This window comes from Vespa mandarinia, chromosome 22 (genome assembly GCF_050613455.1).
Source record: "Vespa mandarinia isolate Hongniang chromosome 22, ASM5061345v1, whole genome shotgun sequence".
Lineage (NCBI taxonomy): Eukaryota > Metazoa > Arthropoda > Insecta > Hymenoptera > Vespidae > Vespa > Vespa mandarinia.
Window position 1 is genome coordinate 3,704,341 of NC_140831.1, and position 23,851 is coordinate 3,728,191.

At 32.5% G+C, this 23,851-nt stretch overlaps 3 protein-coding genes across 11 annotated transcripts; all 3 read left to right on the top strand.

Annotated features, from left to right (window-relative positions):
- Window positions 1-1,645: 1,645 nt before the first annotated feature.
- On the top strand, window positions 1,646-7,423 carry LOC118447967 (importin-4). The gene is made up of 15 exons (XM_035880569.2): window positions 1,646-1,806; window positions 2,210-2,296; window positions 2,384-2,491; window positions 2,588-2,740; window positions 2,820-3,005; window positions 3,107-3,401; window positions 3,473-3,630; window positions 3,718-4,315; window positions 4,417-4,652; window positions 4,719-4,924; window positions 5,076-5,416; window positions 5,505-5,680; window positions 5,755-5,963; window positions 6,136-6,446; window positions 6,610-7,423. Exons 1-15 carry the CDS (start codon window positions 1,753-1,755, stop codon window positions 6,732-6,734), a joined length of 3,243 nt encoding a protein of 1,080 aa, XP_035736462.2. The 5' UTR covers window positions 1,646-1,752; the 3' UTR covers window positions 6,735-7,423.
- A 955-nt stretch (window positions 7,424-8,378) lies between these two features.
- Window positions 8,379-21,334, top strand: ACXD (Adenylyl cyclase X D). Of its 7 annotated transcripts, XM_085663464.1 has the most exons (22): window positions 8,969-9,324; window positions 10,016-10,159; window positions 10,390-11,833; window positions 14,893-15,027; window positions 15,173-15,393; window positions 15,528-15,684; window positions 15,774-15,923; window positions 16,465-16,586; window positions 16,679-16,926; window positions 17,222-17,571; window positions 17,857-18,134; window positions 18,204-18,395; window positions 18,480-18,654; window positions 18,715-18,798; window positions 18,882-18,993; window positions 19,101-19,244; window positions 19,342-19,433; window positions 19,536-19,659; window positions 19,793-20,002; window positions 20,221-20,398; window positions 20,491-20,626; window positions 20,745-21,334. In XM_085663464.1, the coding sequence occupies exons 3-22, from the start codon at window positions 11,414-11,416 to the stop codon at window positions 20,907-20,909; spliced, it is 3,693 nt and encodes a 1,230-aa protein (XP_085519590.1). In that variant the 5' UTR covers window positions 8,969-9,324; window positions 10,016-10,159; window positions 10,390-11,413; the 3' UTR covers window positions 20,910-21,334. The 7 variants fall into 7 exon arrangements, with proteins under 7 accessions (XP_035736451.2, XP_085519590.1, XP_035736453.2 ...); XM_035880558.2 differs by having other exon boundaries at window positions 8,379-9,324; window positions 10,016-11,833; XM_035880560.2 differs by having other exon boundaries at window positions 8,972-9,324; window positions 10,016-11,833; window positions 18,882-18,980; window positions 19,338-19,433.
- An 808-nt stretch (window positions 21,335-22,142) lies between these two features.
- On the top strand, window positions 22,143-23,849 carry Ufd1-like (ubiquitin fusion-degradation 1-like). 3 transcript variants are annotated; one of them, XM_085663525.1, is made up of 5 exons: window positions 22,143-22,517; window positions 22,592-22,706; window positions 22,778-22,932; window positions 23,013-23,561; window positions 23,637-23,849. In XM_085663525.1, the coding sequence occupies exons 2-5, from the start codon at window positions 22,604-22,606 to the stop codon at window positions 23,703-23,705; spliced, it is 876 nt and encodes a 291-aa protein (XP_085519651.1). In that variant the 5' UTR covers window positions 22,143-22,517; window positions 22,592-22,603; the 3' UTR covers window positions 23,706-23,849. The 3 variants fall into 3 exon arrangements, with proteins under 3 accessions (XP_085519651.1, XP_035736307.1, XP_035736306.1); XM_035880414.2 differs by having other exon boundaries at window positions 22,143-22,479; XM_035880413.2 differs by having other exon boundaries at window positions 22,143-22,706.
- The last annotated feature ends 2 nt before the right edge of the window (window positions 23,850-23,851 follow it).

The window sequence follows — 23,851 nt, forward strand, 5'->3', positions numbered from 1 at the left end:
ACACAATTTTGTATTTTAATAATTGTATAAGTTGATGCATGTGAAATACTTGTGATCGGTTAACAGTTATCAATGTAAAATTTTCAACCCATGCATATAAAAGATCGATATTATTTGAAGAAAAACAAAATAGTATATATGTATCGAAAGGAGAACAAACTAATATTTAATTACAGTAAGTTAAAGATTAAGAAAAATACCATTCTTAAAATTAATATCTCGGAGATATTTTAATCTTAATTTCTTTGTTATATATGAGGAGCCTTTCGTTCGTCAAGTCGATTAATTGCATAAAAACAAAAACTAAAAATAAAAAAAAATTGATAAAATTATAGATCTACATTGTGCATTATTTGTTATTCAACGTCATAAAAATTTTAATTATGTAACGACGTTAAATGTAATTATGAAGAAAATATATTTTAAGTAAAAAAAAGTTACGCATCGATTAATCGGCTCATGTAATTTCACGTTGCTAAAAAATTAAAAACGTCACGTCAATAGTATTGATGATATACTAAGGTAAAAAGGTCAAAAAGAATTTTTTCAAAACAGAGAGTAGGATTCCTAAAAAAAAAAAGAAAAAAAAAAAGAAACATTGAGTTTCTGAAAATAAAAAATAGTATCGGATACGAACTAAAAGTTTAATAATACATCCTACTTATGTATCCTTCGATCAGTGAACAAGAGAGCTAGCAGAGATTTCTTTTTTTTTTTCGTACGACGATATTCGATTTAATGCAACTCCTTCCTTGTAAGCCGTCGTTAGAAATGCACGACCGACCATACGACGCGTTATGTGCACGAGGTGCAAGAGAAGTCACTCAATGAGCCCGACGACAGCTACATCACTGTCTTTAAGTGGGCTTCTTTCAGATCGGATAGAATAGGAGAGGACAGAATAGGAGGTTGGTCGGATCGGATCAGATCGGATTTTTGCTCGTCGATTTCCAAAGAAACAAAAATGCGAGACGTGAACTTTTATTTCTTGGGCTTTCTTTTTCATCTTCCACGAAAACGCAATTTCGAGAAAAGTATGAAAAGCAGAACCGATAACGTCGATATATTTCTAGGAAGTTCCGTTGGGTGAATTTTTAAAATAGCTGACTTCCAAAGAGTCTGTTAGATGACTGCATTATTTCAAGGTGTTTTCGCAGCGGCATACGTGAGAGAGGACGATGTATGGTTGAAGAAGAAGAAGAGGGAAAAAACAGAGAGAAAGAGAGGAATAGAAAGAGAGAGAGAGAGAGAGAGAGAGAGAGAGAAAGAGATGTGAGGAGATTAGTTGATGAGAAAGAGAGAGAGAGAGAGAGATCGTTCTAAAATAATAAACTGATCTCGATGATGTGGTACTCTTAGACGAAATCAAATTACATCCTTCATGTGATTTACATTATACAGGCACGCAGTTTTAAAGAAAAAGTAATTTTAAGTTCATCGACTTGTTATAAAAGTTAGTTAGAAAAATAAAAAAAAGTAATGAAAGTCCTTTTATTTAAGTTCCTTGTATGATACATGTACATATGCGAATGCAACACATACTCCTTCGATAAAAATTACATCGATATCAACTGGAAATTATATTAAAGGTAAGTACTCTCCTTGGACATGATTGGTCCGCATTGCGCATGTGCACGAAGAGCGCCGTGCGGACATTATTAACGAATCGTTTTAGCGGTAGCGATAAATCCGTGCTTTTCATTACTAATTTTTGTCAAAAGAATCTTTTTACTGTTACGTTGATATTTGCTAATGGAGCAAATACTATTGAAGCTTCTCGTAGCCGATAATGCTACTATACAAGAGGTATGAATATATCAATTGACAAGATGTCAATTAATTTTAATATATCTAAAAACACTGTAAAAACACGTGTTAATTTCTAAGTATGGTAATTTTCTAAGATTTATCATATATTGATATTAATTATTTGTTTTAAAATACATTTTTCTTCTTATATAAAAAAAGTTTTGCAAAGTAAAAGTTGTATGATTTCATCAGAAAAAAAATTGAATGTACTTAACCTTTTCTCTCTAGTAACTATAAATTATATATCTTAATAAGTATCTATGTAAGTATTCTTGTAAAGTATTTCCTGAAATTGAAAAGTAATTGTACTCGGAAAAGGTTATATAACCTATAAGTCATCCTAAGGAATACTGGTAACATAAAGTATCTATTTCATGTACCTTAAATTTCTTATATATAGGGCACTGCAGAACTTCGAAAAGCATTCAAGAAACCTGAAAGTACGCCTGCTTTATGCCAACTCGTTGTATCTTCTGCAAACCCACAAGTATGTAATATTGTATTTTTGTTTATCTTAAGTATATTAGCATATTCATTGGAGTTGACAAATATTATATACAACAAATATCTTTAGATCAGGCAATATGCAGCAGTTTTACTTCGAAAGCGTTATAACAAAGGAAAACATTGGACAGAATTACCAGAGAATATACGTACTGATTTCAAAGGAATGATCCTACCAGTAAGTATATACCGTTATTTTTAATTAAAAATTATATTCTATATTTAATCAAGTTAATAGAATATTTGTTCAATTCTCGATTATTCTTTTACTTAGGCACTATGTAATGAACCAGAAAAATTCGTAAAAAATGCTATAGTTCAATTGATAGGTATTATAGTTAAACATGAACTACCTAATAACGATTGGCCAGAAGTTTTGCGGTTTGTACAGCAATTAGTTACAAGTGAGAATTCATTTGACAAAGAGGTAATTATCATTTTCTTGGTGTTTAATGAACTTGGTGTTTAATAAACTTGTTTTATTGATAAAAGACATTTAATTATAGTTAGGTATGTATACATTGGCAACTATGACAGAGATAGCACCAAGTGCATATTTCGTTTATGCAGAATCAGTTGTCATTCTTCTTTCTCAAACGCTAAGTAATCTTCAAGATTTAGGAAATCCTATTGCATACTATGTCATACAAACATTACAAAATTTAATTCCTTTGGTTGAAGGTAATCAGAATGTACGTACGAAATAGATTTATATATTATTTTATATATTATTATTATTATTACATAGACATTCGAATCTGTAACCATAGATGATAATTAATTGTGCTTTTAGATGATAAATGCCTATCAACGTATGATGCCACAGGTAATGGCAACGATACAAGCTTTAGCAGCAGTTGACGAAGATAAAGCTACGACATGTTTTGAATTATTAGATGAGTTATGTGAAAATGAAATTAGCGTAATAGCACCACATGTAAAGCCACTTATTAATATGTGCCTCGTTATTGCCAGTAACAAATCTTCATCGGACCCTCTTCGAGTTAAAGCAATCAGCTTTATTGGCTGGCTTGCAAGAACTAAAAAAAAGGCCCTTGTTAAACACAAATTGGTCGAACCAATTATTGGTAGGAACGGATCCATATATATATATCCAACTTTTTCCTTTTATATCATAGACTAATACATTTATTTATAGATACATTGTTTACACTTATGTCATCTCGTCCTGATGATGATAACGAGGAAGTCTACTTCAGCGGAGAAAATGAAGATAATACGCCTATTACTTGTGCAACTCAAACATTAGATACATTAGCATTGCATTTGCCTCCTGAAAAATTAATTCCACATTTGGTATGGATATGCAATTATTTAATACAAAATCTTAATACAAGTATAAAGATTACAAATAAAAATGTTACTATTTTTCTTCTCTTATAGTTGAAACACATTGAACCAAGTCTTCAAGGCTCTGATATTTATGCAAAAAAATCATCACATTTAGTTATGGCGGTACTTGCTGAAGGTTGTTCCGAGCATATTCGTACCAAGTATTTAGAATCTTTTTTACGTTGCATTTGTCAAGGAATAACCGATCCTGCACCTGTCGTACGAAATGCTGCTCTTTTTGCTCTCGGACAATTTTCCGAACATTTACAACCAGATATATCCCAGTATTCATCTGAACTATTACCTGTATTGTTCGAATATTTTGGTCAAGTATGTGCCCTTATCAGACAAGAGAAAAAAGAACCGCCGTCGATCGATCGAATGTTTTACGCTCTTGAAATGTTCTGTGAAAATTTAAATGAAAGTTTGTTACCATATTTACCTACTTTGATGGAAAGACTTTTTGAAATTTTAAGTGCAGAAACTTCGGTTCACGTAAAAGAATTATCACTTAGTGCCATTGGCTCAGCAGCCTATGCTAGTAAGGAACACATGTTGCCTTATTTTGAAAAAATTATTTCTATTCTTAATGGTTACCTTACGGAAAAACAAACAAACGAAACTATGTGTCTTCAAATTCAAGCTGTTGGTTGGTTTAAAAGTCATATTACGTAAAGCTTTATGATGTATGATATTAAATTATTGCAGATATTATAATATAATATGTAGCACGTATTATTTAAATTACAGATACTCTTGGAGTAATTGCTAGAACGATAGGGGATGAGCATTTTGCACCTCTCGCTACTAGATCTCTTGAATTTGGATTGAAATTATTGAAGGAAACCGAAGACCCAGATTTGCGAAAATCCATTTACGGTTTATTTGCTTCGATTAGCACAGTTATGAAGAAAGAAATAGCTATGGCATTGCCTCAAATTGTCGAATATGCAATAAACAGTATACAAAGTTCTGAAGGTATAGTGGTAAGTATATTTTGATGTATGCATCAATGTTTAAATCTATCGTCAAGTATCGTATGCTTTTCGCAGCCTCACTTTAAAGAAGATGAAACAACTGCTTTTCCGATATATGAGGATCTTAGCGATGAGAATGATGATGAAGAAGATATAGAAAACACGGACAATGAAGAAGATGGGGATGACGACGATGTGGCAGGTTATAGTGTAGAAAATGCTTATATTGAAGAAAAAGAAGAGGCAATCGTGGCACTCAAAGAGATTGCACAATATACGGAGTAAGATTTTGATACTTTATATTGATAAATTGCTTTGTAAACTTGCTTAATTCTTATATCTATTTAATAATTTAAATATATTATATATTATATTTGATAAATTTTGAAAAACGTGACATTTCAAGAGATTTTGAAATTTCTTTTGCTATAGGGAAGCATTTTTGCCATATCTTGAGAAATCATTCGAAGAGGTCTTTAAATTAATTAATTATCCTCAAGAAGATATTCGAAAGGCAGCTATAGAGGCTTTATTGCAATTTTGTATTAACTTCTCCAAGATTAATTCTAATGAAGGCAGACAGTCGCTATTTAAGGCTCTGTCAGTTTTTGTTCCAAAATTATCAGAATTGATAAGATTAGACGATGAGAGAACAGTAGCCATGTGTGGATTGGATGCATATTCGGAGCTGCTTAAAGAAATAAAATCTGATGTTGTTATTGGTGAAGGTCATAAATATGCTATTATGAATTGCATAACGGATATTATGTCAGGTATAGTGAATTTTATAAATGTAATGTCTTGTAATGTTGCCTTTAGAATTATAATGCGATGTCATTCTTATGATTTTTATTTTTAAAGGTAAAACTAAATGTCAAGATCAAGAAGAAGGAGAGGGCGTAGAGATCGAGGCAGAACAAGACGAACTGTTAGTCGAATGTGCAGGTGATGTACTTTCGAATCTTGGAAAAGCCATTTCTTCTGAAGACTTTGCTCTTTACTTTCAAGTAGTCTTACCAATGCTTATAGAAAGATCGGTGAGTCTCTGCTGCATGTTTTGTTATAATTTTTTATTAATTTTTAATACAATTTAATTTCTCTTTTTCTATAGAAAAAAAATAAATCCGATGCGCAAAGATCTTTTGCAGTTGGTATGATTTCCGAATGTTTTTCTGGACTTGAACATGCTGTAACTGCCTTTGTACCGCAACTTCTTCCTACATTCTTGAAGTTTACTAATGACTCTAATGCTGATGTTCGTAATAATGCAATATTTGGAATCGGTGAACTTGCCTTCCATGGTAAAGATGCTGTTTATTCGTATCCTTTTAATAAATTTTAATAAACTTCGTTCTTTACATTTTAACTATATTGTGCCATTATATATCTGTATGTTTATATATTATATATAAACATACAGTTATATAATATATAATAATACAGTTATATATATATATATATATATAATATTCCTTCATTATCAATATCATAGCCACTATCCTGACATTTTACAAGTGTTATCAAGCGCTATTGCTAAAGAGTCGCACGTAGGTGCTCGAGATAACGTTGTAGGTGCAATAGCACGATTGATTATTGTGAATTATGGAATTTTGCCATTGGACCAAGTTTTTCCGGTGTTCGTCAGTCAATTACCATTGAAAGAAGATTTTCAAGAAAATAAGGCTGTCTTTAGAAGTATTTTAACCTTATATCAGGCCGGTCATAACATATTACAACCTCACATGCGTCCGTTACTTCAAGTTGCAATCAGCGTGCTCCAAGAAGGAAAGACTACCGACGATGGTACATTTTAATAACTTATTATATTAATAAATAATAATTTATTAATATTATTATATAATAGTCATGCATATATATATATATATATATATTGATAAATGGAATTCACATAACTCTAATACTATTACTTGTTATTAATCATTATCGTTATTTTTTCTTAAAACAGAAGCAAAAAGCCTTGTAATGGAATTTGTACGATCTGCCCAACGAGATTTCCCGAATGATTGGAATTCTGTCTACACCGAATTACCACCAGAGATAGCTACAAATATTCAACAGATGTTTTCCTAAGTTATATTTCAATTACATTCAAATCTTCACTTGATTAACATAAACTTAAGGCATTATGCACGAAATACACACTTTGTTTTCGCAAATTAGTATCGTTTTAAGACTTAGACGCAATGTTTACAAATCTCTTCAATTTACATTTACGATCATAGTGACTTAATCATCTTATAAATTTATTATTAGAACAATCGTAAAGCGAATATGGCCAGATTTTACAATAATAGTAATATAGCTTTTCTTTTTTCTTTCTTTTCGTTCTTTTTTAAGTCCACGAGTTGCTATTGTATTGTCGATACAATATAGAGAATAACATTGAAATATTTTGTATTTTAAAGAGAAATATTATATTATATCTGTCAAATGAAATTTCGGCATCGAGTAACGTCGTTTATTTGTTTTTCTATCTTCCGAAGTAAAGGTGCTATTATTCTAAGATAAAATTTACATTATAAAATGAATCAAATGAAACAATTCAATAAACGTATATTGAGAGAGCAGGAACGTTAGAGGTGTTATTACGATAAATTTTGCATTATATTTGTCTATAATCAAAACGTATTCAATAAAGAGAGCAGTATTCTATAATGCATAAACGTATAAATACACACACATAGACAGACACACGTACACATAATACTCGTAAATGTATAATTCAACGAATAAAGACGTTAGATTGGGTGCTTGTTATAAATTTAATTGTCCGTTTTCATACAAGATTTCACGATGTTCTACTTGAAGAAATTATTCACACGATTACTTCAAAATGAATCATATTTGTATACGATTATCTATATATATATATATATATATATATATATATATATATATATATATATATATATTACACATATCGCCGTGGACATATACATACACGATTTTGAGATGCTATCGATTTTTTATCATCAGGGAAAGATAACCCGTTCTCCTATTCAGTTGATTCTTCCAAGTCATACCGAGATCATTCGCCTTTGACGTTAACGAAAAAGCTCATAAATAAGTGTTCGATATCGTGTGTTATTTGCGTACTTGTTAAATAAATTTCATCACAATTACGTCCATTAATCATATGAGTTTGCAGTGAAAGTAAATAAATGGAAAAAACATATATATGTTCGATCTTTAGATCGAGAATGAAAAGTATTGAAGGACGATCTGTATGTTAAAAAGGATTCCTACCTTACCGACAAGAATAATCGATCGTGTTGTATGATGATCGAGAAAAAAATTTTCAAAGCATCGTTCTAAGAAATAATATAGGACGTTCATCGTTTCTAGAGAAAGAGAGAGAGAGGACAAAATAAAACGAAGAAAGAAATAATGAAAAACTTCATCATATCGTATCAATTGAATCGATATCGGAGTTGTTCGTTGATGAGATTAGTCATCGCGGCGAGCAGCGCGTCCTTGAAAATTCCGGCATGACTCGAATGAAAAAGACGTCGCGTCGTAGGTGTATGTCGAGGACGATGGGAAATATAACGAGGAGAGGAAGGACAAGAAGCAACGTACGTTAGTCGATTTTTTTTTAAATTGAAGAGACCAAATTTTCCTTTCTTTTACGTTACTCAAATAATATAGCAAACATTTATATAATATATTTCGACGAAAATTACGTTCTGTTTACAAAAACAAAAAAAAAAAAAGAAAAGAAAAGAAAATTATAAGAGAAATTTAATACCATAATTTGCGATTAATCTTTTTACGAAGGAAAAAATATACAGGAAGGAAGAATTTCTAGGCTGTCGTCATCATGATTATTTATTATTATTATTTTAATTATCGTTATAATAGAATACAAACGATGTGATAACTACGATATGGTCTATAATCGTATCATGTAGTTTCTAAATGTTTGGAAGATCGTTAAAAAAAAAAAAAAAGAAACGAAAAGAAATAAGTTCTAAAAAATAATGTCATTAATGTTTTGTAAAGCGATATATAGGCGTTTTCGATTTTAAAATCTAATTTATTACCATCGGAAGAGTCTTGACAAAAGTACATATTACGTCCATTAAATGTCAAAGTCGTCATAAATCTTGTACGCATTGAATTATACGAAGAAAAAAAAAGGAAACATGGAATATATTATGCAAATCTAAAACGTTTTGGGTTTACATTTTAAACGCAAACATTTTTTCTAATTGAGAATTAATAAAGAAACGAATTAATAAAGAAATAATTTCTTTTCGATCCGAACAGAATGAATTATTTAATAAATATGAAAATAGAAAACGATTGGATACGAGTAAGAAAAAAAGAATAATAAAAGGAAATTCTAGTGTGACGATATAATTGATGATTGAAATGATAGAGAAAAAGAGAAGGTGCGTTCACTTCTAATTTCTAAAAGAATCGACGGACTACGTACATACAATTATCAGACCCCGTTAGCCGGGGGCGTTCCTTCGGTTCACACCTGTCGGACTAGTAGAGGCCACCGCTCTAACAAGATATCGAGCTAGCACATATTCCAATGGAAAGTTTCGTTTCGATGAGAACGCTTAGTCGACCGTTCGGGATAGTCCGGAACGCCACGCGACGGTGTTCGATTGCGTTTCGGCGGCATCGTTCGTCGATCATCGTCATTCCGGTTAGTACAATTTCTTCACATTGTACAATTTATTCGATTTAAAAAGATTACAGAGAAGGATCGTGTCATCGATCAATCGTTTCCCGTAAAATAAAAACTTTAATTAATTAATAATAAATCTCTAAAGAAAAAACGAGAACAATAGAGATGAACGTGTCGGTGTGATATCGACCAATTTTTAACCTATATGTTGGATAAATAAATAGTTTTTTTATTGTCATTTTCTTTTCTTTTCTTTTCTTTTCTTTTTTTTTTCCATTGACGTTCGCAACTTACGATTCTACCAATCGGCGCACGGCAAAACTAATGCAACACGTACCACTTTGTCATTGAGAAGAGGAACGCCAAGGAATCGCGATCGTTCCTTTGAAAATCCAACTCGTACTTTGACCGTTTAATTCTAACACGATTAATTAGCATTTTTCTAACGTTTCTTCGAAGCTACGATAAACGTATCGAAGCTGATGATAATAAGTATCTACATATTATCATATGTAAGTTACCTCGAACAGATTTATATACATGCATACATACGCTTTTCTTTTCTTCCTATTCTATATATTTACCTATTCTCGTTTTTTCTTCATCTACATGACACGCAAATAGACTCGGTGGAAACATATTTATCTATCTCTTTATATATAAAACAGTTACGTTCGAATAGAGAACGATCCATATTTCTTTTTTTCAGTCAAATAGAAAGTCCACTTTTGGCATGTAAAAGGGGACCGGAAAGGTACCGGATAGAATTATTCGTATTCTATCGTCCGCATACGAAGGAGGAACGCGAACAGGATGTAATAAGGATGTCCGCATTGATCGAAAGCTTAGTAAAGTAATCGTGTCATTTTTCGAATGTTTTAATCACACGTCTATTATATATACCTTTACCACATATTATATATATATATATATATATATATAGATATATATGCGTATATGTATATAGATAGGCGTAAACCGTATTTGGAAGAAAGAATCAATTTGATTTTCGATTCTGTTTGCTTCGACGATTAATTATTTTTCTTCGAAGACACGTACTTTATACGTATAAAACTCATATAGGTGCTTAGTTAAAATACGAAATGAACTTTATGTACGTCTGATGAAATATGCGGTGAAGATACAGAATACGAAATGAAATGAAACAGTCATGTCGGAAGGAGACACGCACGTAATGCGAATTGCAGAAGCGAGAATGCTCGGGGAGAAAGTGTGACTTTCGTCGAGATAGAAGGACACCGATAAGACTCGTTCGAAAGTGATCAAAGGAAGAAAAAGGAAAAGGAAGATATTGAGAAAAAAAAAAAATATATATATATATATATATATATATGTATATATTTTCCGCCTTGATTCATATTTGAGGCGAGGAATGTGAGAAAGTACGAAACGTCGTCTTCCGTGAAAAATACAAGTTTTTTTTTAGTGACTTTCAAAGTATTCGCTGTGAATGAATACGTTGAGACCGTGCGGAGAACTACTATAAATCGTCCTCCGAAAGGAAATATTAACAGAGTGCATTTTGATGATATTCGCGAGAAAAAAAAAATAAATAAATAAATAAGTAAAAACTATTGTTTTTTGAACTGTTCGCATTCAAATAGATAAAGAAATGGTTTAGTGTGCGTATTACACGCTATCAAGATCTGATATGTAAATTTCGCATAGTATATATCTGTTTGTTAAATAAGTTATAAATGTTAATGAATTGGACTGATAAAGAAAAATAAATGTAGTAAAGCATAATTTGAAATGAGACAAGAAAGAAAGGAAAATAATAAAAAAGGAAAAAACAACAGTTATAAGACACATAGAACGTAAAAGGATCGATCGAAGAGAAGAGATAAGAAAACGAAAAAAATGGAAATTAATTAATTTGCGGAGGTTGTAAAGGTGTTTTACCAAAGAGTTTTATCGTAACAATACATTCGCTCTAACGCGTAGAGGAGCTTGAAAGCCCCGGTAAAAGGGCGCAACTCCTCGAGTGGCCCATTTCCCGTTATCGTGATAAACTCTTTGACAATCGGTTCGGTGCTCGACAAAAACTGGGGTGAATCAGTTGCTTCGCGGTACTCAAACGCGATGAATGGAGCAATCGCGATGCCGTCGCCGTTGTCATCGGCGTCGTCGTCGTCGTCGTCGTCGTCGTCATTGTCATTATCATCGTCATCCTCGTCGTCGTCGTCGTCGTCGTCGTCCTCTTCCTTCTCCTCCTCATCGTCACCCTCCTCCTTTTTCTCCTCCACCACTTTCTCCTTATTCTTCTCCTTCTCTTCTTTCTTCTCCTCCTCTACCTCTTCCACCTCCTTCTCCTCCTCCACCGCTACTACCACCATCTCACTATTATCGTCGTCTTCCGGCTGATCGCAAGAGCGCCTATACGAGGAATAATAAAATGGACGTGGAGCTGGTCACGCGAGCATCCTTGACCTCCCTTCAAAATGTAGACGATGGCCGTGTCGTCTCGCCCAACAGCCTCGACGAATGGACTTGGTCCAGTTTAAGAGTGAGTCCGATTTAAAATACGATCGATAGGATCGATATTCGACAAGTTTTTTCTTCTTTTTTTTTTTCTTTTTTTTACTGCCTATCGATTACGAGTCACTTCTCGAGACGACCTTTTTATATTTTCTCTTAATGCGATAAGAATTACGAGAATTTTAATGTTACGCGTATGATGTCGAACCTGGCTCCGACCCCACTGCTTCCCTAACTCCTCGTCCCCGTCCTTGATTAAATAATTTTGTTTATATTTACGTATATCACGTACTCTAATAGTCAACAGTTTTCGATTTAATGACACAAAATATCGCTCGAAGTAAAATCGATTGCCTCGAATTACGTCCGGCATGATTTTCTTTTATCTATCCCATCTATTCGTCTATACGATATTATTCTTCTTTTTCGGCTAATAGTAATTAGTAATAATAATATAAATATCATTTCGATGAATAATGAAGTTGATTCGCCAGGAGGGGTTGAATCATGGTTTGACCCATAGATCGTTTATCGCTTACATCGATTCTTCTTAACCGTTTAATCGATAAACGAAAAGAAATCGAGATATCTCAGTTTACTTGCTCCAATAAGAACGTTACGTTCACGCATATGGAGGATACGTCTGGTAGCCGGAAGTCATATCGCATTTTTGCCTCCCTTTTCTTTTCTTTTTGTAATCGAGCTTAACACAAAAAAAAATTTCTTCTCGAAGAAGACACGAGCGCGCGCACGCACGCACGCACGTTGTTTACTTCGCCTATCGGATTCGCGTATCAGTAGACGCGCATTCGATAACTCGATCAGCGCAACATGATATACGATCAACTACAGTACTCTTTTTTTCTTTTTATTTTTCTTTTTTTTCTTTTCTTCTTCATTTCTTACCTCTTCATTATCAACCCGACTTAGTTGATAGAACGGGAAAGGGACATTTTTTTTCTTCTTCTTCTTTTTCTTCTTTATTTATTTTTTTTTTTACAGTAGAATTTAATTGTCTCGAGAAGTGTTAACATGAGATAAGTTGCCTTTTTTTTCTTTTAAATAGATCGTCAAACGATTCAATCATAGATGGATGAAATTCAACGATAATGTGATCCCATTTAATGTATTTTTTTTCTTTTTATCGATTATTTTTTTCACCTCATATCTTTTTCTTTTTTCTCTTAAATATTTCGATCTATATCAATCACGTTGCTCGTCATGCTACTTTCTTACGGATCGATATTTATTGTTTTCGAACTTTACGAAAAAAAAAGAAAGGAAAACAGAAAAAAGAAAAAAGAAACATATGAAAAAAAAAGAAACCAAAAAGGAAAGTCATATACAAAAGAGAAATTATGTGCAATCGAAAGTATATTATCAATTCCAATTATTATCGATAGTAGTCATAGATACATGCAGTTAAGAGCTACGAACATTTTCAATTGATTCATTATATAGTTTATTATATTACATTCAATTTTTCTTCCCTTCTTATAGAGAAATATCACTAACAGCTAAACATTAGAAATTGTTATTTATCATAATACGTATTAATATGAAAGAAACAAGCCATTTTATTTTTATATAAGATTTTATATTTTGGAAGATCGAAAAAAACGATGCTGAAGAGAGAAACCAGAGATAGAGAGTTAGTAAGAGTGAGGGAGGGAGAAAAAGAGAGAGAGAGAGAGAGAGAGAGAAAGAGAGAGGTTCGAAGCTATTTGAAATTGAAGATCAATATCCAGCGGGTCGAGAGGCTCTCAGCAAGTAGCAGCAAATTATACGAAAACGCACGCGCGAAACGCAGAGAAGCTTTTCGCATATATATTCGTTGAAAGCTCGACCGGCAGAACTCCGTGAACCGCGCTCCTATTCGTGTGCTTTCGTTTCGTTTACGTTACGTCTACGAGAAAGAAAGAAAGAAAGAAAAAAAGAGAAAAAAAGAAAAGAAAAGAAAAAAAAAGAAGAAAAAGAAAAAAGAAAAAAAAAAGAAAAGAAAACCAGCAAAGTGACTCGTTAGAAACGTTTGAAAACGATTGGTATTTGTCGACTTTCGAACGATAAATTCGCATTTTCGTTTTTTGTAAAATTCTTACAGGCTATCACGCACCTCGCGGACTTCTTAACATACTCGTTCGATTTTGCAAGGGACACACAAAAAACAGAGATAGAAAGAGAGAGAGAGGGAGAGAGAGAGAAAGAGAGAAAACAACAAGAGAACTGCTATGTCAAATCGTTTCTTTCGATGCGCGAGTGCCGTTATGTGTTACCAATATGACTATTTTTCTTTGGATGTTTTAATGAAATAATAAAAAAAGAAGTAGGAAAGATTTATACGTAAGAGTGAAAGAACGAGAGAGGAAGGGAGAGAGAGAGAGAGAGAGGGAGGGAGGGGGAGAGAGAGAGAGAGAAAGAGAGAGAAAGAGAGTTTAGGTAGAACCGAAACGATTTCACCGAGTTTTTCTCGTCGTACAAAACGAACTGTAACTTTTTTTGGACTACCATTCCGTCTCATTGCAAGAGAAGTATCAGAATTTTAATATAGTAGATCGTAATATAGTAATTACGATCGAGCTGTTAGTTATATCTTTTCTATGTTATACCGCAATCGTTAAAAAAATGTTCATTGCATTTAACTATAACTTGTAAAATCTTAATCGTCAAAATCATAATAGAGAATTTATCATAATTTCAATTTTTCTTTTTTCTTTTTCTATTTCGACAGATAAAAACGCAAAAGGACAATTATTTTTTTCTTTCTTTCTGTTTTTCTTTTTTTCCTTTTTTTTTTCTACAGAAAGTTTTTGTTATTACTATTTCTGTATGTCTTCCTATAGAATTTATATTTTCGGACGAAAGGAAATATTTGGGTTATAGATAACCAGACAACGTATTAATGAGTTTTTTGTATATTTTTTTACGCAAGTTTAAAAAGCAATAAATAGACTCGTCGATTCATTCAAAAATCAACACTCGTCAATCTAATTGTAGCTTCCGTTAAGTAGAATTATCAGTACTAATCCTATCAGTAATTTTAAATCACTGCCGTCGCATAGAATTTTATCGCGACATTTTACTTTTCAGAAACAATTCAAATACAAAAACTTGGAAAAACTCTATACCAGCTATCAAAGGAGACTTCAATATGGTTACCTCTCGCTCTTCGTACTGGTCGAAATAATTTTGGGATTTGTCTATTGTTTTGTGTTAATCATGATGGTAAGTATATCTACATGCAGGTACGCCTTATATCTAACAATAAGTGCTAGATAATCTAATCTAATACCTAATCTGGTAATATCACTTTCGAGAATTGCAAACTTCTTTTTTTATCGATTCTTCCTTTTCATTTCTCTCGTCTCAGGTAAACATCGAAGAATGCTTTCCAGACGTGATAGTCCACAGTATAATAGGCGCCTTACTTTGTCCCACGATAGCGCTCTCATTCAGATCAAAAATCATCGCGAAGAATACGTATTTGCCAGTTTTGCTCTCGTGTTTGGTAGTCACGCTCTTGGTGATCGGTGATCTTATGGTACCACTCTATTACACTCTTGCATACACCGAAGATATAGCACCGATACGGTAAAAAAGATTTCTTTCTTCCTTCCCTTATTTTTTTTTCTTTTTTTTTTTTTTTAGATTAGACAGCAAGACAAAATTATTCGATAGACTATTCCTCACCTCACGAAAATTCTGATCTTTTTTCCTTGTTTTAGTCCTACATATGCAACGCACACGCTACTAGCATGTTACGTCTTTCTACCACTAACGGAAAATCTGCACGCTTTCGTGCTCGGCATTACAGCGACGATGTGCTACTTGGCTACTCTGTTCCTCATCACTTATAGGAATACACCTGATTACATTAGCAAAGTGAGATTTCTTTCAACATCTGTTTAAATTATATTCACATACATTACATTAATGAAAATTTAATTGCGTTAAATTTCTTTACGTTACAGATAACCACCGACGCCATATATTACGTTTGCGTTAATGGCCTGGGTCTTTACTTTAGATTCATGAATGAGGTCGTCATACGACGATCTTTCCTTGATCGTCGAAAATGCGTCGAGACGACGTTGAAGCTAAATTATGAAAAGGATCAAGAGGTATTGCTTACAGGATTTTCTCAAATATGTTAGAAATATTCCAAAAAAAGAAAAAAGAAAAAAAAACAGAAAAAATATTAAAGCATTTTAAATTTATCACGCGAAAATAAATTTAATCGAAATAATTGGAGAATTTCGAAAAAAAGAAAAAATACGTGTTTAAAATTTTAACCGTAGGATATTTAGATAATAATCTATTTTTACATTTTTTCTGTAGATATTTAGAGAACACACAATGTGTGTTCGAACTTTGTTTCTCTTTTCCTAGTGTTGATGATAACAGCGTATGAAAAGCTTCCCCTTTCCTCTACGATATCTACAGTATTGTTATGAATATAAACGTTTAAATATGAATAGTCAATGTTTCTCTCTTTATTCATTCGCTCGACTACACTGTATCGATACCAAACCGTCAAACAAAAAGATCGTATAAAAGATGATGGAAAGCAATTTTAATATAATGCAGAACCAAAATCGATTTCGGAACAATGTGTTTCTCTTTTTTTTTCTTCTTCTTCTTCTTTCTTTCTTCTCTTTATAGGAACAACTTACACGGAGTATTCTTCCCCAGCACATAGCTGCAAGAATAAAGAAGGACTTCCGGGATATTTTTAAATTTATGGAAGAGCACAAAAAGGCACCACCAAAAGGAAGACCACGAAAGTAATTTTTGCGATAAAAATTTTTCGTGTAAAAAAAGAAAAAAAAATGTCTATGTTACAAAAACTGATCTCTTGATATTATTTCTCTTTCAGTGATCTCTGCGTCGAAACGCACAATAACGTTTCCATTTTGTACGCCGACGTGGTCAATTTTTCTGGCTTAACTCTCTCGTTACCCGTGCGAAAACTAGTCGAAACTCTAAACGACTTGTTTGGTAGTTTCGACGAAGCATCTGAGAGGCATAACGTATTACGGATAAAGTTTTTGGGCGATTGCTATTATTGTGTCAGCGGTGTGCCCACGCCGAACTCGCAACACGCCAAAAACTGCGTCGATTTAGGTAAATACATGAAGTCCTGCATAATTATACATTAATACGTATATTATGCATACATTGTTTTCATATTGTTATGTTTTTCGTTCAACACTCTTATACCTCCTTTAAATGAAACTTTAATTTATGATCATTATGTATCGATATTACACATCCATGCGTTAAAATATATTTACCAAGTAATAAATACTAATATTATAAATTGTGATTAATACGACTTTTTGTTAATAGTAGTAAAATATTAACGTAATAATCAGACATACAATGTAATAATACGTAATCGTACCGCATTATTCTGCAGGCCTCGATATGATAAGGATTATCAAAGAAGTAAGAACCAGGGTTCGTCGAGAGAGCGGTGTAGATGTTAACATGAGAATCGGTGTTCACTCGGGGAATATAATATCCGGAATTTTAGGCGCGAACAAGTGGCAATATGATGTATGGTCGCGAGACGTTGTGATAGCGAATAAGATGGAACAAACTGGTAAACCTGGAAAGGTTCATGTTACTCAACAGACATTGGATCTCATTAATGCCACCGAATACGACTGCGTACCAGTTGAAGTATTGAACGATGAAGTTCTTAATAAATATGGCATTCGCAGTTACTTAATTACACCCGTTCCGCCAGATACATTGTTAATGCAGGTGTGTGTTATTCAGTGATATGAATTTTCTCTTGACGAGAAAAATACATTAATCATGGAGATAATATCGGAGAGAAATTGAATATTTTGTTCTATGGAACCTCTTCGGAAGTTCGAGTTGAATCTGTGAACAAATTAAATTTTTTTCTCATCGACATTATTAGCACAATTTGATGGATTTAAACAAATGAAGTTCTTCGAAGATTTACTTGTGCGTTAATGGCTTTCTCTTCGGTGAAACTTCGTTTGAACGTTTCGTATCGTTGACAGGCGAACTTTGTTGCAGAACAGCGAGAACACCTTGACGGTAATTACACCGGATACTTCGGCACCAGGCTATAAGCATTACGTCAAGTTCTTGACTAGTGCACGACCAAGTGTATCGTCAAGTGCACGGAGACGATTGACCTCACCGACTAGCGATCACGCAGATGTATTTGCCGGTAGTTACAGACGCAGAACTCACTTCATGGATTCCTGTTTGAGGGATTATCATCTTATGCTTAAAGCTGCAGACGCGGAAATGGAAAATGCAATTAAGCAGATGCCGCTTAGCAAATGGCAGTGAGTATAACAATTGATAAATTTATTGATTAACATTCACGCGTTGTTATATAATACTTTAAAATACAGCAAACGTGTTTCCAGGCAATGGACCAGATGGGAACATATCAATCCTATTTTCCTCACGTACAAACAATGGAATTGGGAGATACCGTTTCTGCGCGAGCCAGATCCCCTTTTTAAATTTTTTGTCGCATGCGCTGTATTTGTACTTTTCTTCATGGGCCTTATATCACTTGTAACAGCGATCACGCTATCAGAGTGCGTTACCTCCTGAAAAGTAATACCCTATGAATTTTATGTATATACGTAATGGTAAGTTTATATCAGTCGATGTATTTACAGGTGGCATACCGGGACGGCCATCGGTTATACGATAAGCATGTTGTTTCTACTAACGCTAATGCCTCTTACCTGGATGCACTTCGCATGGAATCGTTATAAAGATCCACACGATGAGGGAAACGTACCAAATCCTCGTAACAAATTGATATACTTCCTGTATCAAACGAGCGTCAAGGTAAGTTTACCAACATCAACGTCTTACTATTAAAATCATTAATCATTTTTTCACGATCAGATTGTTTGGAGCGCATTGCTCAGGATAATTCTCTATCTTGTAATGACCATAATGTTAGCGACGTGTGCTATGTTCGATATGATTGTAAGTATTCGAAGGTATAGTTAGTCAATAAATCGATCACATTCTAACATAATTTTATTTCGATTATCATTTTTCATTTTCAGTTCGAATGTCAGAACGTGGACAAATTGGCGAGCGATAACGTAACGTCTAGTATAGCACAAGTGGGGGCAGCAAAACTTGAATGTATTTCTACACCCTGGGTAAGATTGTTTAGTAGGTAAACGAGAATTATATATAAATTATTTATTATTTCTTTAAAATATTTAAGCATCTAACAAGGGATACAGTGTTTAGTGTTATAAATGTTATCATTGCTTCAGCAAATGACAGAAACCTGCTCTTTGGCGATTCTTACGAGTTTCCTCTTCCTAAGAGTGCATTACTTTCTAAAGTTACTGATAGGTATTGTAATGGTAATATTTTATACATGGAACGTTTGGATATATCGCAGCAATATATTCCAGGTAATGATAACGTTTAAATTGTTGTTAAAACGATCGTTCATCGAAATAATTTCAATGAAACTATCTTTTACGCAATCTTTATATTTTCGATAGTCAGGCGAAACATGGAATCCATATTTGGAACCAAGAGTGGCACACATTTTAAGCGTTGTTTTTCTCACATTCTCGCTTCATCTTATTGATCGTCAGGTGAATTATCTGATTTAGACAATCTACGATATATTGATTATCATCTTTTCAAAAGTGATATAATTTTTCTCTTCGTTCTTACTTACATGGAACTTTATTCAGGCAGAATACTTGAGCAGATTAGACTATCAATGGAAACGACAATTGACACTGGAACAGGACGAAGCTTTTCACACGAGAAATGCTAATAAATTATTACTCCGTAATATTTTACCAGAACACGTTGGTATGTATTGTTTATATATTAATAAATATATATTGAATATTTTTCTATGTTCTATTATCGTGTTAAAAATCCGATAACTGTTAGATAGGGTATGTTAATGAAATACGATTCAAAGTAATGCTTCTGTTTGCAGCGGAATTCTACTTAAATATGGATAGAACGGAAGGAAATGAACCGTATCATCGTGCACATCATAATGTCGCCGTAATGTTTGCGTCCTTAACGGATCTATCGATTGACGAAAGCAATATCCTTATAGACCTGAACGATATCATATGCAAATTCGATAAGTTGTTATTCGAGCCGTACTACGTTTGTCGTATTGAAAAAATAAAAATAGCAGGTATTCGAAACCGCTTTTACGGTATTTATTATTTACCGATTAAATCATTAACATTTAAAAGCTACAGCTTATAAAATATATGTATATATATTTTATAAGTATATATATACATATATATATATATATAATATAATATATATATATATAAATATATATATAAAATGTATATATATATATATATATATATATATATATATATATACATTTTACAACATTAGGAACAACATACATGGCAGCTTGCGGCCTTGAATCTAACCGTCGCGATTCTATGCATAGCTTAGAAAGTGACGAAAGTTCTAGTGATAACGTGGTCAAAGTTATGGCCGAATTTGCAGCACAGATGATGGTAGTCCTAGATAGAATAAATTCCGAATCTGTTTCGTCCAAACCATACAGGTACGTAACTGTCGTTTGTTATATATAAAAGAAAAAAAAAAAGAAAGAAATAAATACAGGATTAAAATGTTATGAAATTTATAAAACTGTAGATTGAGAATTGGCATATCGCATGGTGAGGTTTCAGCTGGTGTTGTTGGAGCACATAAACCTCTTTATGATATTTGGGGAGACGCCGTTAATATGGCATCAAGAATGGATACTACAGGATTGCCAGGCAAAATACAGGTCTGATTAGCTTTTATAGACTTTAGTAAAATGATAATTTCGATATAAGAAATTCTGCTTCCTATAAAAGTGTCAAAGAATAACATTGTATATCTAATGACAGTATTCACTGTTACAGGTAACAGCTGAAACTGCTAATGTGTTGGAACAACAAGGTGTTAAATGTCACTTACGTGGTGAAACTTGGGTTAAACCAAAAGGATATGTCACGACATATTTTGTAGGTATTGACGAAAGGAAACAACTTCAGAGAACAGATTCCATAGAAGAAACTAGTCTCTAACCTATAATTTAAATGAAATTATTTGATAGAATTGATTTTAAAAGTGATTTAAATATTCACTTCAAATAATTTGAAGAATGAAATTACTTGAAGAATGAAATATCAAAACGCACAAAAGAATCATAACGTACAGTGGGACAAACACCAAAGACAGCTCAGGAAGAATGAAAGATAGCATAAATAATTAAGGAATAGAGAAGTTGCTATAGTATTATGTCCAATCTATGAATACAACAAATATGATTGTTCAGTTTATCTCATTCTTTAAGTGGAGTTTACATTCACACGCTTATAGCTATCAAAATGTTTAAACAAATCCTAACCTAAATGATTTAATCTATCATTTGTGTTTTTCTTCATATTTATATACAATATTTTCTATAGTTATTTGGCCTTTCAAAAAATCATATATATATATATATATATATATATATATATATATATACATATTATAAAAATAAGTAACTAATAATTAACAAAATGTATATTAAGAGAATCATCTCTTAATTTACAAATGGTATTTTGATGCTAATTATTTTTCTAATCGTTAGCGTGGTACATTACTCTATCATTGATGTGATTTGAAAAATAATTGGAAAAAAATGATTTATCTATTATATTATTTAGAGATAAGATACTATGTAGTTGTTGAAGTATAAAAATCAATGAATCAGTGGAAAATAATCATTGGCAAAGATGTTGAATGTGTACAAGCATGTAACAATGATGCAAGCTCACTCACATAAATTATTTTTTAATTAATACTGTTTAATAACAGTATATTTTTAAATTATATATACATATATGTTTTATTTATTTCTCAGTGTATAAGTTATCATGAATCATCAACGAGAACTGAAATAACATGTTTATTTTTTCATCTTATTCAATGAATGTAACGACGAATGTTTACTTATTTACTTGTAAATATCCTTTGTATATATTTTTTAACTAACATGAAAAACAGCGACCAATATGGTTATTTGATAATTTAAATAAAATATTTATTACAAAAACAAAAGGTCTTTTTTTACGTTACTATACATATTACTATATTTAACAATATTATATTAATTAATATTTGGTAATATCATGAAAATAGAAAAAAATATAAAAATGAATAATATGTAGAAATATATTTATCTTTGTAATATAATAGACATTCATAAACCGAATTTTGTTTGTTAGTAAGAGCGTTGTTCTTCAAAATCGATCGGTAATATAGATTCCTACGGTGCATTGACTTAAATTTCTCCTGTTCATTTAATGCACTTGTCATAGAATTAGATTGGAATAATGAGAATCATGCAAAGACCGTTTTAGTGCTCATTGCGTTTTATATGACATTTCGGTTTAAATTTATATAATATGGTTCGGACATTACATTGTATTATTAATACAATCATCATGAGCAGCTGAAAGTCGTCTGCTACGCGTTTATATTGTGTGGCAACGTTGACGTTATTCTTTTTCCTTTGCTTTTCTCTGAGATTTAAAATTAAAATTTTCCCAAGAAAACTAATTGTCAATTGCTGAGAGACGGATCGCTGAAACAAATACTAAAAAGATGGTAAAATAATCAGAAAGAAGGGCCGGATATTAAAGAAGGCATACATTGCATTCGACGGATTTTACTGTAGATAGAGGTTAAGTTGATCATCAGCATGACTTTCCACTTTCAGTTCGGGTTTAACATGTTTCCGGAGATTCCGCGGCCCTTTAATACGCAGTACAAGTGCTTTTCCGTGTCGATGTTACCAGGAATTTATAGGCAAGATGTAGAACGTGGTGGAAAAAGTTAGTAAAATGTATAAAATTAAAGATGTCATGTAATGATAAACTAGTGTATTACCAATATTTCTTTTTAGTAATCATGCCTCCATCGGCTCTAGAACAATTAACAAGATTAAATATTAATTATCCAATGTTGTTCAAATTAACGAATAAGAAAACTAATAGAATTACTCATTGCGGAGTCCTAGAATTCGTTGCCGATGAAGGAAAGGTCTATTTGCCTTATTGGGTAAGATATTTCATAAAATGTTATATATACATTTATTTTTCAATGATTTTATATTTAAAAATGTCATGTGATTTTTACAGATGATGCATAACCTTCTTCTGGAAGAAGGAGAGTTGTTAAACGTTGAAAGTGTATCTCTTCCTGTTGCAATATTTTCACGTTTTCAACCACAATCAGAAGACTTTTTAGATATAACAAATCCAAAAGCAGTATTAGAAAATGGTTTAAGAAGTTTTGCATGTCTCACTACGGGGGATGTTATCGCAATAAAATATAATCAAAGAATATATGAAATGTGTGTATTAGAAACTAAACCTGGTCCAGCAGTTAGCATTATCGAATGCGATATGAATGTTGAATTTGCTCCGCCCCTTGGATATAAAGAACCAGAAAGAGAAACAAAAAACAATGAGAAAGATGTAGATCCTGCGGATTTAATGCCAACGCCTACCGGTTTTGTACCATTTAAGGGACAAGGAAACAGATTGGACGGTAAAAAGCGTAAGGATTCGTCTCAGCTTGACTCGGTGATGAATAAAGTGGCCTATGTAAGAGGTATTCCTGATTATGATTATAAAATAGGCACTTTAAGGTTTTTAAGAAATATGAAGCCTGTTAACAACAAAGAGGTAAATTTAATTACATCTTTATTACATATAACATTGCAAATAACATTTGAATATGAATGATGCTACTCGTTATAGGTAAAAGATCAAGATGAATTCAAAGCATTCACTGGAGAAGGTTTCTCTCTTAGAAAGTCAAGGAAATGATAATGCAATACGAAAACGAATAATTCGATCGTAAGTGTATGTCATGGGATCATATGGTCACATTTACCATTAAACTATTGTACTATTCCCAAAATGTATTCGTTTGTACAATCACCCATTGACAGTATACATGTATCTTTGTACCT